This window comes from Diabrotica virgifera, chromosome 10 (genome assembly GCF_917563875.1).
Source record: "Diabrotica virgifera virgifera chromosome 10, PGI_DIABVI_V3a".
Lineage (NCBI taxonomy): Eukaryota > Metazoa > Arthropoda > Insecta > Coleoptera > Chrysomelidae > Diabrotica > Diabrotica virgifera.
The window spans coordinates 117,495,934-117,509,570 of NC_065452.1; the positions used below are offsets into that span (position 1 = coordinate 117,495,934).

The following is a 13,637-nucleotide window of genomic DNA, read 5'->3' on the forward strand; positions in this document are numbered from 1 at the left end:
AACCACGATTAAAAATTTGTAAAGACACTAACGGTGAAATTCTACATGACAAAATCTCAATTGTTAACAGATGGTCACAAAATTTCCTACACTATACCTGAGCACTATAGAAGGAGGTTACAATATAGAAAATCAACAAAATCTACATCATCAACTAGACAGTGAAGACCCAACAAGAGAAGAAGTCTCAAATACCATCCTACAACTCAAAGACAGTAAAGCACCAGGAATCGATGAAATCTGTTGGAAATGTATAAAAAAGGTGGTGATCAACTTTTGCAGCAATCCATACACTAATAGTAGGTACTTATGGCAGAATGAATTTGTACCAGAAGAGTCGCTAAAGGGAATAATATGCCCGTTGCATAAAAAGGTGATCAATAGGGATCGGATTTATATGCGAGCAATTTTGGTGAAATATGCGCATACATATGCAGTAAAAAATTACGAAATATGCTTAAGATATGCACAATAATTTCAAAAAATGCACATTTTGAGGAACCACATATTTATCTACAATAAAATAAATGTATCGATTTTCCACTATCTTCTTGATTTTTTTGTGGTATTTTTGTAAATCTGAGGTACGTAATTTTTTCTCAATGTACACTTTTCTTGGAATATATTTCCAAAAAATTTTTAAATATAGGATTTTCCAGTTTTTTTTTAAATGCATATTTGCACAAATCATCGCCTCGCATAAATCCGAATTAAACTTATATTGTTCATTGGATGAAGTCACTAACGGTCTACTGCCAATAGGTAACTGATCAACTTTCGATTCGCTCATCTTCTTGTAGTTTGAATTATGTAGGTCTGTCCCGACGTGTTGTGTACCGAAAATTTTCACTGAGATGGTATCTATGACAATAACACATACTTTTGCAAACTATTTAAACTTAAAATGTTGAGGAAGCAGCCAGAAATCATTTATTAACGAAAAAAGAGGAAGAAAGCAATCTTAAACCCACCAGTTTACTACATGCTTTGCAGAATAATTTTCCATTGGTGTAAATAAGCTAGGGATATGTTCTGATCCGGGAATAAACCAGGCAAGAATCTTTCGGCATATTGCACTATTCACTAACAGAAGTACTTTTTCACAATAACTAAACATTCGTATTGACCGACTAAAGGTGACTAATTTTACTGATTTAGGGGATCTAAATTAAATCATATTTGATTGAATTTCCGTTAGAGAATCGTAAAACGATGTTGAGAGAGAGGGAGAGAGAGAGAGAGGGAGAGAGAGAGAGAGAAAGAGAGAAAGAAAGAGAGAGAGAGAGAGAGAGAGAGAGAAAGAGAGAGAGAGAGAGAGAGAGAGAGAGAGAGAGAGAGAGAGAGAGAAGATATGACAGCATTTTGTGTCGAATTAAAAAATTTTCGAACTTTTTCGTTTGGACAAAAATGGACACATAGTATGCACGTTTCTTTAAAAATATGCAAAATTTGCAAAAGCATCTGCGTATAAAATCTTCGGCAATGTATTGTTTGAAAGACTTAAACATTTTACAAAGGATATTGTTGGTCAATATCAATGCGGATTTACTGCTGGAAAGTCAGCTATACATCAAATTTAAGCACGTAGACAGATTCTAGAAAAGTCACTAGAATATATCATACATACCTACCATCTCTTCGTCGATTTCAAAGCAGCCTATGACAATGTTAAAAGAACTGCATTATACAGTGAGCACGTAAAGGTTGGAATAAATTCATTTTCTCGAGAATGGATGATTTTGGGAAAAAATCCCGAAACAGGTCAATTTTTATTTTTAAATTACGACTTTTTGGCATATATATCATACTAGTAAAGTCACCCATCTGGGCGTGATGACGTCATCGATGATATTTTTAAATGGTAGTTTTAAAGGTAATTCAGTAGTATAGACATTAACATAATTATTTATACAGGGTGTCCAAGAAAAATTTTTTGAATTAAATTTTTTTGAATTAAAGAAGAATGTATGTAATTTATTTCACTCAAAATACATTTTACTGCTCTCAGAAAACAGAAAAAATGTTTATTTAACAAATAAATATTGTCTTTTGCTTAAATTCAATATTAATGCAGCCATCCACCTGCCTCTTGGCAGTTTGAACATTTAATTTAAGCGAAAAGCGATGATTATTTTTCAAATAAACATTTTTTTCTGTTTTCTGAGAGCAGTAAAATGTATTTTGAATTAAATAAATTACATACATTCTTCTTTTTATGTCAATAAATTTAATTCAAAAAAAAAATTTGGAAACCCTGTATAAATAATTATGTTAATGTTTATACTACTGAATAGAGAATTGAATTACCTTTCAAATGAGCTATCACGTGATCCCTATTCTCATCTAGAAAAATCATCGATAACGTCATCACGCCCAGATGGGTTGCGTCACTAGTATGATATGTATGCCAAAAAGTCGTAATTTAAAAATAAAAATTAATCAGAAGATGGAAGGGCAGAAGGGGTCAGAAGATGGAAGGAAGTTGCCAGGAATCGACAGGAGTGGCGACTTCTTTGCGAGCAGGCCAAGATCCACAACGGATTATCAAGACACGTATGATTAATGATGATGATGATGAAAAAAGAAAAGTTGCTTCGTGCAAACATTAAAGAGCGAAAAGAAAGTACTGATAATAATCTGCCTAAGATATAACTCTTACAAAATTAGTGCTTTCTATTTTCTTATTATTATTAGGTCCCGACTAACCGAGCCTCTGGCTTAACCGAGGTAGTGATTGAAAAGAACAAATAATTATGTAATAAATTAGTTAGGAGAGCGAGATCAAGTGAAAGCTTGTGCGCTGACTGTTGGTACGTTGAAGAGATGATTCAGTAGCGAGTTTTATTGTTCTCTAGCCACTATGCTTCTACTGGCTACCTCCCCACTCACTCCCCCTCCCGTCAGTTTGAGTGATCACAGTATTTTAAAAATATTCGAGTAAACTGCCTACTCACCATGTACAGGAATCAACGTAGTGCGCGGATGGATTTCGAAATTTTTAAAGATGGGTTTTAAAGATGATTTTAAAGATGAGTTTGAGTTCGTTTGCGTTGTTGAGGCCTTCTTAAAAAAGAAAAACCTACAAAGAAAAGCTATTATTATTTTGGACAAAGGTTTCTTGCCGCCATCTCATCCAGATGCAAGGTTTCTTGCCACCAAACATCACATCTCTCATTCAATCTTTGAACCAAGAAGTTTTAGAGCCTATGCAACGGAACTATCATCGAAGGCTTCTCCAAATGTTGTTGTCCTGGTTGGATTAGGAAAGGACTGTGACAGCAGCCCTTAAAAAGATCACCGTTAAGATCTGTCTGACTGGATATCTTCAGCGTGAGATGATGTGAGAGTAACAACTTTGCAAACGTCATGGCGAAGGCTTTTTCAAATTGAAGCGAAAAGTGATGGAAAATATAACAATAACTGGATTGCTGAAATAGTAAACCTCGCCAATCAGTTACCAACGGAACTGCCGATAAATGATGAAGACGTCAACGAATATATCATGCAAGATCAGCAAATAAAACTGACTGATGATACAATCGCCGACATGTTTATCAACCCACACAATGTCACTGAAGATGACACAGATGAGAAAATCGAGAAAATATCTCACTCCGAAGGTGATTGGAGCTGCCCTCGCCTCAGCAAGCCAACAGCAAGAGTCAACCCCTACCGATTTCCTTCATCTTCAGCGTTGGCGCAACATCGCAGCATCAAAAAGCGGCCAGAAGTTGGCGCAGAAATCTATCAAAGACTTTTTTAAAACATGAAGATGATCCAGTACGTAAATGTTTTTGTCTATATATTTTAAATATGTACTCTGTATACAGGTTTACTTTAATTGTACATAATAAACTAATTACATACGTCATGACTTTTGAATTTTTCGTTTATTTTAAGCAATAACCCGATCTCCGCGTTATCCGAATTTTTCGGTATCCGAGGTATGCGCGGTCCCAATTAGCTCGGATAATCGCGAGCCCACTCATACATCCGTATGACAATGCTTTATGGCCTTGACGGTACCCCTCGACCTCTATTTGAAGATTTGTAATGAGCTGCCAATTGCAAACAAATAGACTTTAGCATATTTTATTAATATGATATATTGCAGATGTTAATGAATGTGCCAGAGGTATTCACAAATGTTTATCAACACAAATCTGTAAAAACTACGTCGGGTATTACACCTGTGAATGTCCGCCAGGTCACCACCTGGACAAAATTACAAATCAATGTGAAGATCTTGACGAATGTAAAATGTTTAGAGTAAGTTGTATTAATTTTTCAACTTTGATTTATATACATAGTTTAAAAACACAAATAAATAATATTTCTTTAAACTTTAGCCTTGTCGAGTTTCATCTTCTACATGCATAAACTTAAAGGGATCATTCAGGTGTGACTGCAAAGAGGGCTTCCAACGCAAGTCTCCAAGCGAATGTGAAGATGTAAATGAATGTGATCAAAATCCAGGATTGTGTGAACATAACTGTGTAAATATTTGGGGATCCTATAGATGTAGCTGCAACCAAGGATTTACTCTGAATAGAGATAACAGGTAAATAAAAATTAAAAAAAAAATTTAAATATTTTAATAGATTTATTGAAAATCAAATACAAAGTCCTTAAATCCTTGAAAGTGTTCAGAGGGACAACAATAAAAGAAAAAATAAATACACTGATTACAAAAAGTATCGCATAATTTTTGAAACGGAAAAAAAGTTTAAACATAATTTTTAATTTTTAGCAGAATGTTATAATGCTCGTCTATCGTCTCCTTTAGGCGTCTACAAACCCATAACATTTCCAGTTAAAGCGTGTTTTTGCCGAAAAAACAAACGGTTAAACAAAACATTCTTAAAGGAACATATTTTTTTTTGGACATTTGTGTTCGAGAATTTGATCTGTGCACTATGTCTGCTTGAGTTTTTAATGAGCAGGTGCGCTCTTACTAAAACTGAGTAATATAACGTCAGAACAAGCAGCCCAAATTGTATGTTTAATTGGAGATAGTCGATCTTGCTGATGGGAATCCACCAAGCCAGTGTTTCAAGAGCTTTAAGAAGGTATAGACCCTAACAACACAAAATATTCCAGGAATGTACTATCAAAGTTCTATTAATGTTTGAATGTCCTCGACATTCAAGGAACACTCAGTGAACATCTGATTAAATTATTGGTGGAATGTTACCACAAGACATTCTATGAACATACTACCAATGTACTATATTTTAAGTGAGACCATTTACTATTCAATTTGCGTTCATTTTAAAATTTGCCGCGCGTGTTCTATGTAAGTAGGGTCGCGTGCCGCGTGGTCATCACATTTTCACATTTCATGATAACGGATTAGCTAAAAATATATGATTGGATGGAAAATGGAAATTAGAATTATATAAAGGCTTTTTTTTTGCTGTTCTGTATGTTAGTTTTGCTCTGGCCGAATCTCTTTTGTTTAAACAATTATGTAAGTATTATAAAATCCGTTTTTAATTTTCTTTATTCTTTATGAAACGAATTATTTATGCATATTATTACCTGTAAATAGTACCTATTTCTTTTGATGTTTAATTGTAAAGAATAGAAAAATTACCATCCATTTTAATTTTTTCAGAATCAGCTGAAAGTGGTCTACAAAAAAAACCAGGAAGGGAACGTATAGCCTTGTGGCTATGAAAGGCAAAAAAAGATATATGTAAAAAGTGTATTGGCTAGTTGGAAGAAACTCCACATTGTCGATGCATAATAAGTTATTACTTTATAAACAAATATTAAGACCTGTATGGACTTATGGATGCCCACTATGGGGGTGTACTTACTAGACCAAGTAATATAAAAACTATACAAAGATTCCAGAACAAAATACTGAGAAATATTGTAGATAGTCCTTGGTATGTGACAAACAGTGATCTCCATAAGGACCTAGAAATGGAACCTGGATATAATCATCGAGAAGATGCGGCAGGAAGTCACGAGCAACAACTTCATAAGTACGAGAATATTGAGGAAATCCAGCTCCTCGATACTACTGGGCAAACTGGAAGATTGAAGAGGACAAAGCCTTTTGAACTAGTTTGAGTGATAGGTGATAGTGAAAAGCAGAGCATAGTGCTTGTGTGCCTGTGTATGTTAAAATAGTGGACGATCTTGTTAGATTAGATAAGAGATGCTATGGGGTAAGCTCTTCATTTTAAGGAACAGAGTAATTTAGGTTAAATTAAAATTGCTCATTGGTCAGTTATGACCAGATTGTAATTGTAATGTACAATTCAATACAATAAATCATCATCGTAGTGATGATTATGGAAAAAAATATATGATAAGATTTTGTGCAATAAAAATGTTTATATTTATCAAGGATGTATTATTTGGTATGGCTACATATACTTCTGGTATATCGTCGGTGATGTGACAATACCTCCTATCTGCTTTTTCATGAATTTTGTAGGAGACGAAAAACAATTTTTAGGGTCATATCCTGTTTTCACATGTAAATTTTGACATGTTTTGTAGTAAATAGATAGTTGAATTTACTACAAAACATGCCAAAAAATATCTTATGAAAACAAGAGGTGACTGTAAAAAAAGTTTTTAGTCTCTTACAAAACTCATGAAAAACAAGTCGGAGGTATTATGCCACACCAGAGACTATATCCAGGGACTGTCTAAAAAATATACTGTGAATGTCCACAGAACATTCGTAGACATTCATGGAATGTTCCAACAAGACATTCAAGGAATGTTTAAAATGCTGACACAACACTTTCCTGGGACATTTAGGGGACGTTCTTGTGCTTTTGAGGACATTCCAGGAATGTTTTCAATGTCCTTTGTGTACATTCTAGAAACATACATGGAATGTTTGGTGTTATTAGGGGAGAAAGTGGAGGATATGCAAGAATACCAGTTCCATGACCTCCCAGGTGCACGAACCCCTCAGATGAACGTTATTTACATCTGCAGACTCTGCGTACACATCATGTTACAGCTAGACAACTGCGAAATGATCTTTACACAACCCGTAATGTTCAAATAAGTGACAATTCGGTTAGAAATAGATTAGGGGAATTTGGAATCAGAGCCAGAATGCTTGCTAGTGCTCCACTGTTAACGAGGGCACATCGTATGGCACGTTTAAGCTTTGCACCAGGATATGTAGATTAGGATACTAGCGACTGGGCTGATATTCTTTTTATTGATGAGTCAAGATTTGCACTTGCTGGATCCAACAGTGCAAAGTGTCTAGAACAGAGGTCCTCAAACTATTTTTTCTCGTAGACCACAATAAAAATTTACTGGTTTCGGTGGACCCCGAAGTTCTTCTATTAAAAATAATGTTTTAATAGAAGGGATTCAAAAATGTGATTATTAGGTGTTATATCTAACAAGTGTTTTAAAAAACGTTAAAATACTGTTTTTTTACATTTTCTTCCATTCCCAAATATATATGTTCTTCTATTTAGCTGAAAATTTGCCCACAGATAGCCAAAACACAGGACTTGAAGTGGTTAAAAGAATTTATATAGTTTTACAATACAAGAAAAGTAAGCGCGCACCACACTGTCGGCGAAGTTACTTGACCAAAGTTGACCGAAATCCGAAGTACCTCACTACACACTCGTTCTACTTCGCGAGGAACTCATTCAAGCGGTGCGATACCGACTTTGATCCCTTTGACTCGGACGCGCGAAACCGACAGAGAACGGAAGTCGAACGAAGCGAGGCAAAGTTGCAAGAAGTAGCTCTAGCAGTCTAGAAGTCTACACTCTCGTACTTGCTTAACGACGTTCTACACCTTCGTTGCGGGGTATGCCTCTCAGAGGAAAGGGGGGAAACTTATATGCAAGCGAAACAGTATTTTCGAAACAGTATTTTCACTTTTATTTAATAATGGTACGGTAAACAATCCTCATTTTTTAATATGTTATTCCTTGCAAAAAAAACCTTTAATTTAAGCACAAATAATTAAAAATCGTAAATTTGAGTCAAAAGTTATTAACTTTTTAAGAGCGAAACATGATTTCGAAACAGTATTTTCACTTTTATTTAATAATGGTACGGTAAACAATCCTCATTTTTTAATATGTTATTCCTTACAAAAAAACCTTTAATTTAAGCACAAATAATTAGGAATCGTAAATTTGGGTCAAAAGTTATTAACTTTTAAGAGCGAAACAGTATTTTCGAAACAGTATTTTCACTTTTATTTAATAATGGTACGGTAAACAATTCTCATTTTTTAGTATGTTATTCCTTACAAAGAAACCTTTAATTTAAGCACAAATAATTAAAAATCGTAAATTTGCGTCAAAAGTTATTCACTTTTCAAGAATTCCCATAAGAGCCCATGTTAAAACTTAACTTTGAACCTTAATAGTAAATAAACGGCACGGTAAAACAATTTTTAAAAAATCAAGTCTTAGTTTTTTGAAGTAAACTATAACATACTAAAATTTCATGCAAATCCTTAATTCTTTGCCGAAGGTGTAGAACGTCGTTAACTTCGATCGACTTCGTCGAGAGTGTATAAGGCGTTTTACATGCAATAATATCAAAGTCAAAATTATATAGTCCAGTCGGGTTAGCCTTTTATCTCGCATGCCGAGCTACCCAAGCAAGATACTACTTTTCTTTAGGGGGTCAATAGCAGGGGCGGCTCTTGATAGTATAAGGTGGTGAGGCACACTACACCTGAGGAATTTTATTATTATGGTTAGCTTCTCTTTAATGGCCAGAAGGTCGATTTTGTGACGTCATAACGCTAGGATGAATCTAGGACCAATAATCCCGGACAAAAAATCCTCACAAATGATCCCTGGACAAGAAATCTCCGGATAGACAAGGCGAAAACGGCGGGTTCGTTGGAAAAAATATTCCCATGAGATTTTTTTCCATAATCACATTCGTGAGACACCCCAGAATAAGGTTCAAGAAGTCGCCCACGCGAAAAGTGGTACAATTTTTTTAACATTTTTTTTAATCAAATTGCAAAAATCAATATTTTTGGCCCGAAGAATTTTTTTTTAGATTTTTCGGACCATTGCGGACAGAAAAGGTCTCTTATAATAATTTTTCTCTAAAGTTGATCGTGTTCGAGTTATAAGCAATTTAAAATTTTAAAAAAGCGAAAATAGCCATTTTTAAGGCTTAATAACTCGGTTAAAAATGATTATTATGAAAGTCAGAAAGTGACTAAATCAAATTTAAAGCCCCCCCCTACATGATCCTGAAGAAATTTGTGTCATTAATTTATTACTAAGCTGTTATTTTTAATTATTAATAATGAGTGGTAAGATCGTATTGACGCGGCTGTAAATGTGAGTGCGAGTGAGATGCGCCATTGGACTGCCTGAATGGCATCTCTTTCGCACTCATCATGGATGGTCGCCTAATAGTGCATAGCGCTCATTATTTTTACTCAAAAATAACAGCTTAGTAAGCAAATAATGACAAAATTCTTCAGAATCTTGTAGGGGGACTTTAAACTTTGATTTAGTTACTTTCTGACTTTCATAGTAATAACTTTTAACCGAGTTATTAAGCCTTGAATATAGCCATTTTTCGTTTTTTTCAATTTTAAAATGCCTTTACCTCGAAAACGATTAATTTTAGAGAAAAATTATAAGAGACCTTTTTTATCCGGAATGGTCCAAAAAACCTAAAAACAATGTTCCGGCCAAAAATATTGATTTTTGCAATTTGATCAAAAAAAAATTGTTAAAAAAAATTTGGACCACTTTTCACGTGGGCGACTTCTTGAATCTTATTCTGGAATGTCTCACGAATGTGATTATGCAAAAAAATCTCATGGGAATATTTTCTCCAAAGAACCCGCCGTTTTCTCCTTGTATAGGACAAATAATCCCCGGACAAAAAATTCCCACAAAAATCCCCGGAGAAAAAATCCCGGACAAATAATCTACAAAAATTTTTTATTGAAAATATCTCCACAAAGAATTCCGGACAAAAAATCCTCAAGAAATATTTGCTGTCGATTAGTTCTTTAAAATTTTTCCAGTGAATGCGATCGACTCAAATGCTTTTAGCCTCAGTGCGTAGAGTTATTTTAAATTCCAATTCCATATTGACAACTTCAAATTTTACATAACAAAAGAGTGTGCGTTTTTTCAAAAATCGTGGAAGATATGGGATATGGGGAATGGGCTACGGCTGTGGGAATCATGTTGTAATATTATTCGCTTAAATCTTTTGGTCACTCTCATTTGAATAAGTATGTTCAAAAAAATTTTACAAAAAAAAAACACGACCACAACATACAACATTTTTGAAACGCTTAAAAACTACTTTTTTATGTAAATGTAACAAATAAATAAAGAAATAGTTATTTATGATATGTGTTAAAAGTACACGTTTAAGGCACGCATGTGAAAGTTTGCAGAATGAGCGAAGCGAGTTCTGCAATTCACATGAGTGCCTTAAAAATGTACTTTTTAACACGCATATCATACAATATTTTTTGTACAAACGTAATTACAGGACAATATCTACAAAAACTTTTACTCGAACTTGACTGATATTCCATTTTTATATTTTTTTGACATTACATCAAAATTGCCTATACAATCAATACGAACTGCAGTGCCTTAAAAATTTTAAAGCACTAGTGCCTTAAAGTATCATTTTTAACGCTCGTATGGAGTGCTAAGAATTGCATTTTTAACGGGGTTGTAGAAAAAATAATTTATTATGTAGTTATATATTTTACAAAAAAAAACACTAACACAAATACAACATTTTTGAAACACTTAAAAACTACTTTTGTATGTAAACGTCCGATGTGGAAGTGGAAACGTTAATAAAATCATTTTTTAAGTTAAATTTTATAATTTTATTTCTCATTTAGAATAATAAATTACATAAATGCCACAAGAAACAGCTTCAGAACAATATATTAGGTGATGATGAACAATGATTTAAAATGAACACTGTTTTAAATACATATCCATAAACTTCTAAAATATAATAATCCATTCGTATATACCGCGTGTACATAGAAAGCTATGATCTGCAATCGACTTGTGCTTGTAGTGGTCGGTTCAGTTCGGCTATTCCCATTCCTTTGCGCGGAGCCGGAGGCCTGCCTCAAGGATGGATGAATTTTGTTCCTAGAATCGGTGGCACATTTTTCAAATTTTGCCGGTTTTACTGTTTGCGTTGTCCCATACTGTTGCAGAAGGTGTGAGGCATGCTTCTACTGTAATGATTTGAGAAAGTTGGAATGGCACGTGGAAGGCGGATATACAGAGAGAGTCTGTAAAGTGGAATAAATTCAATATCTCAAATACTAATTGTTTTTTTGGAAAATGCTCATACCCGTCGATTAGTATTTCAAATTGTCCTTTTTGACATTCAATAAAAATGTATACAGGGTGTCCCAATTTAGAGATATGACGTCATCGTCGATTTTCTTAAATGGCAACACTGTCATTTTGATAGCTAATTTGATAGGGTTTGTAAAGTTATACATAACTGCAAAATATCAAATTTTTATTCTCTACCATTTACAAGATAATAGAAAATAACAAAGTTATATCTGTAATTTGGAATATATTCAATAATTAAAATACTAACTGTTTTTTTGAAAAATGCTCAGACCCGTCGATTAGTATATCAAATTGTCATTTTTGACATATAATAATAATGTATACAGGGTGTCCCAATTTAGAGATATGACGTCATCGTTGATTTTCTTAAATGGCAACACTATCATTTTGATAGCTATTTTGATAGCGTGTGTAAAGTTATACACATCTGAAAAATTTCAAAATTTTATTCCCTACCATTTACAAGATAATAAAAAATAACAAAGTTATGAAGAACAAGAAGTAATCAAATAATAATTGAATTTATTTATTTCAATTAAGCAAATGCTCATAACGTTGCCCATTGACAATTTGACAATAATTGAGGGCAACATTATGAGTTTTTGCTTAATTTATTGAAATAATTAAATTCAATTATTAGTTGATTACTTCTTTTTCATAACTTTGTTATTTTTTATTATCATCTAAATGGTACAGAATACAAATTTGAAATTTTGCAGTTGTGTATAACTTTACACACCCTATCAAAATAGTTATCAAAATGACAGTGTTGCCATTTAAGAAAATCAACGATGACGTCATATCTCTAAATTGGGACACCCTGTATACATTATTATTATATGTCAAAAAGGACAATTTGATATACTAATCGACGGGTCTGAGCATTTTTCAAAAAAACAGTTAGTATTTTAATTATTGAATATATTCCAAATTACAGATATAACTTTGTTATTTTCTATTATCTTGTAAATGGTAGAGAATAAAAATTTGATATTTTGCAGTTATGTATAACTTTACAAACCCTATCAAATTAGCTATCAACATGACAGTGTTGCCATTTAAGAAAATCGACGATGACGTCATATCTCTAAATTGGGACACCCTGTATACATTATTATTGAATGTCAAAAAGGACAATTGGAAATACTAATCGACGGGTCTGAGCATTTTCCAAAAAAACAATTAGTATTTGAGATATTGAATTTATTCCACTTTACAGACTCTCTCTGTATAAGAAGATAAAGAGTCAGTGCCGTACTGATTTTAATTTTTTTCATAAGAATAAAGGTATTTAGGAAATTTCAAAAAGCTAAATTATATTTAAAAGACTGATTATAAAACAACAAAATAACGTAAATAGTCGATTGATATACTGGTGAGGCACTGCCTCACCTGCCTCATAGGACAAGCCGCCACTGGTCAATAGTAGTGTAAATTTAAAATCGCGAATTAATTCCGCCGTTGCGTTATCTGCCATATTAATTTTAAAGGAGAAGCGTTGTTGCTTAATATCTCCGCCATTTTCAACTTTTCGACAAAAAGTGTAATGACTGAAATTGTTGAAAATATGATTTCCTATAATTTCTTTTATTATAAATTTTTTTGTGCCGTCGATATTTTCCGAGTTATGGGGGGAAATAATGACAGTTAGAGCATAATTATTGAATTATCTCGTTTATTATTAGTTTTAGGACAAAAATGTACCCATATAAAAATGGAGAGAATTAAATTTTATACAATTTTCTTGATAAAATCTCTTTCATTTTTTGCTAAAATCAATATTACAGGTAGTACGTATGCGGCAAAGGCGCGAGCATAAGACCTGATTGGTTTGATAGCAGTGGTTTTTGTTCAATATTTTCGCCATTTTCAACTTTTCGACAAAAGTTGTAGGAACTGAAATTGTTCCAAGTAAATCGTGTTTACAATAATTATTACAATTTTTTTAACCATTTTGTTCGTACGGTTGATATTTTCCGCGTTAATTCTACTTACAGTAGACGCCTATATTTTTGACTCTGATATTATTCCACGTATTTTTTTGTATTGTAAAACTATACAAATACAATTACAAATACTTTTAACTACTTAAAGTCCTGTGTTTTGGCTATCTGTGGGCAAATTTTCAGTCAAATCGAAGGACATGTATTTTGGAATGGAGAAAAATGTAAAAAACGGTATTTTAACGTTTTCTACACTAAAATTTGATCAAAAACATGTTTTTAATCAAAATAACTTGTTATAATGCGGTATAATTACATTTTTGAGTCCCTACTATTAAAACATTAT

General features: G+C 33.2%; 1 protein-coding gene across 1 annotated transcript in view; it reads left to right on the forward strand.

Annotated features, from left to right (window-relative positions):
- Positions 1–13,637, forward strand: part of LOC114334447 (fibulin-1) — a 161,250-nt gene that overhangs the window by 121,296 nt on the left and 26,317 nt on the right. The window contains exons 12-13 of the mRNA XM_028284488.2: positions 4,115–4,269; positions 4,350–4,561. Coding sequence (XP_028140289.1) covers positions 4,115–4,269; positions 4,350–4,561 — 367 coding nt within the window. The remainder of the gene's footprint in view (positions 1–4,114; positions 4,270–4,349; positions 4,562–13,637) is intronic.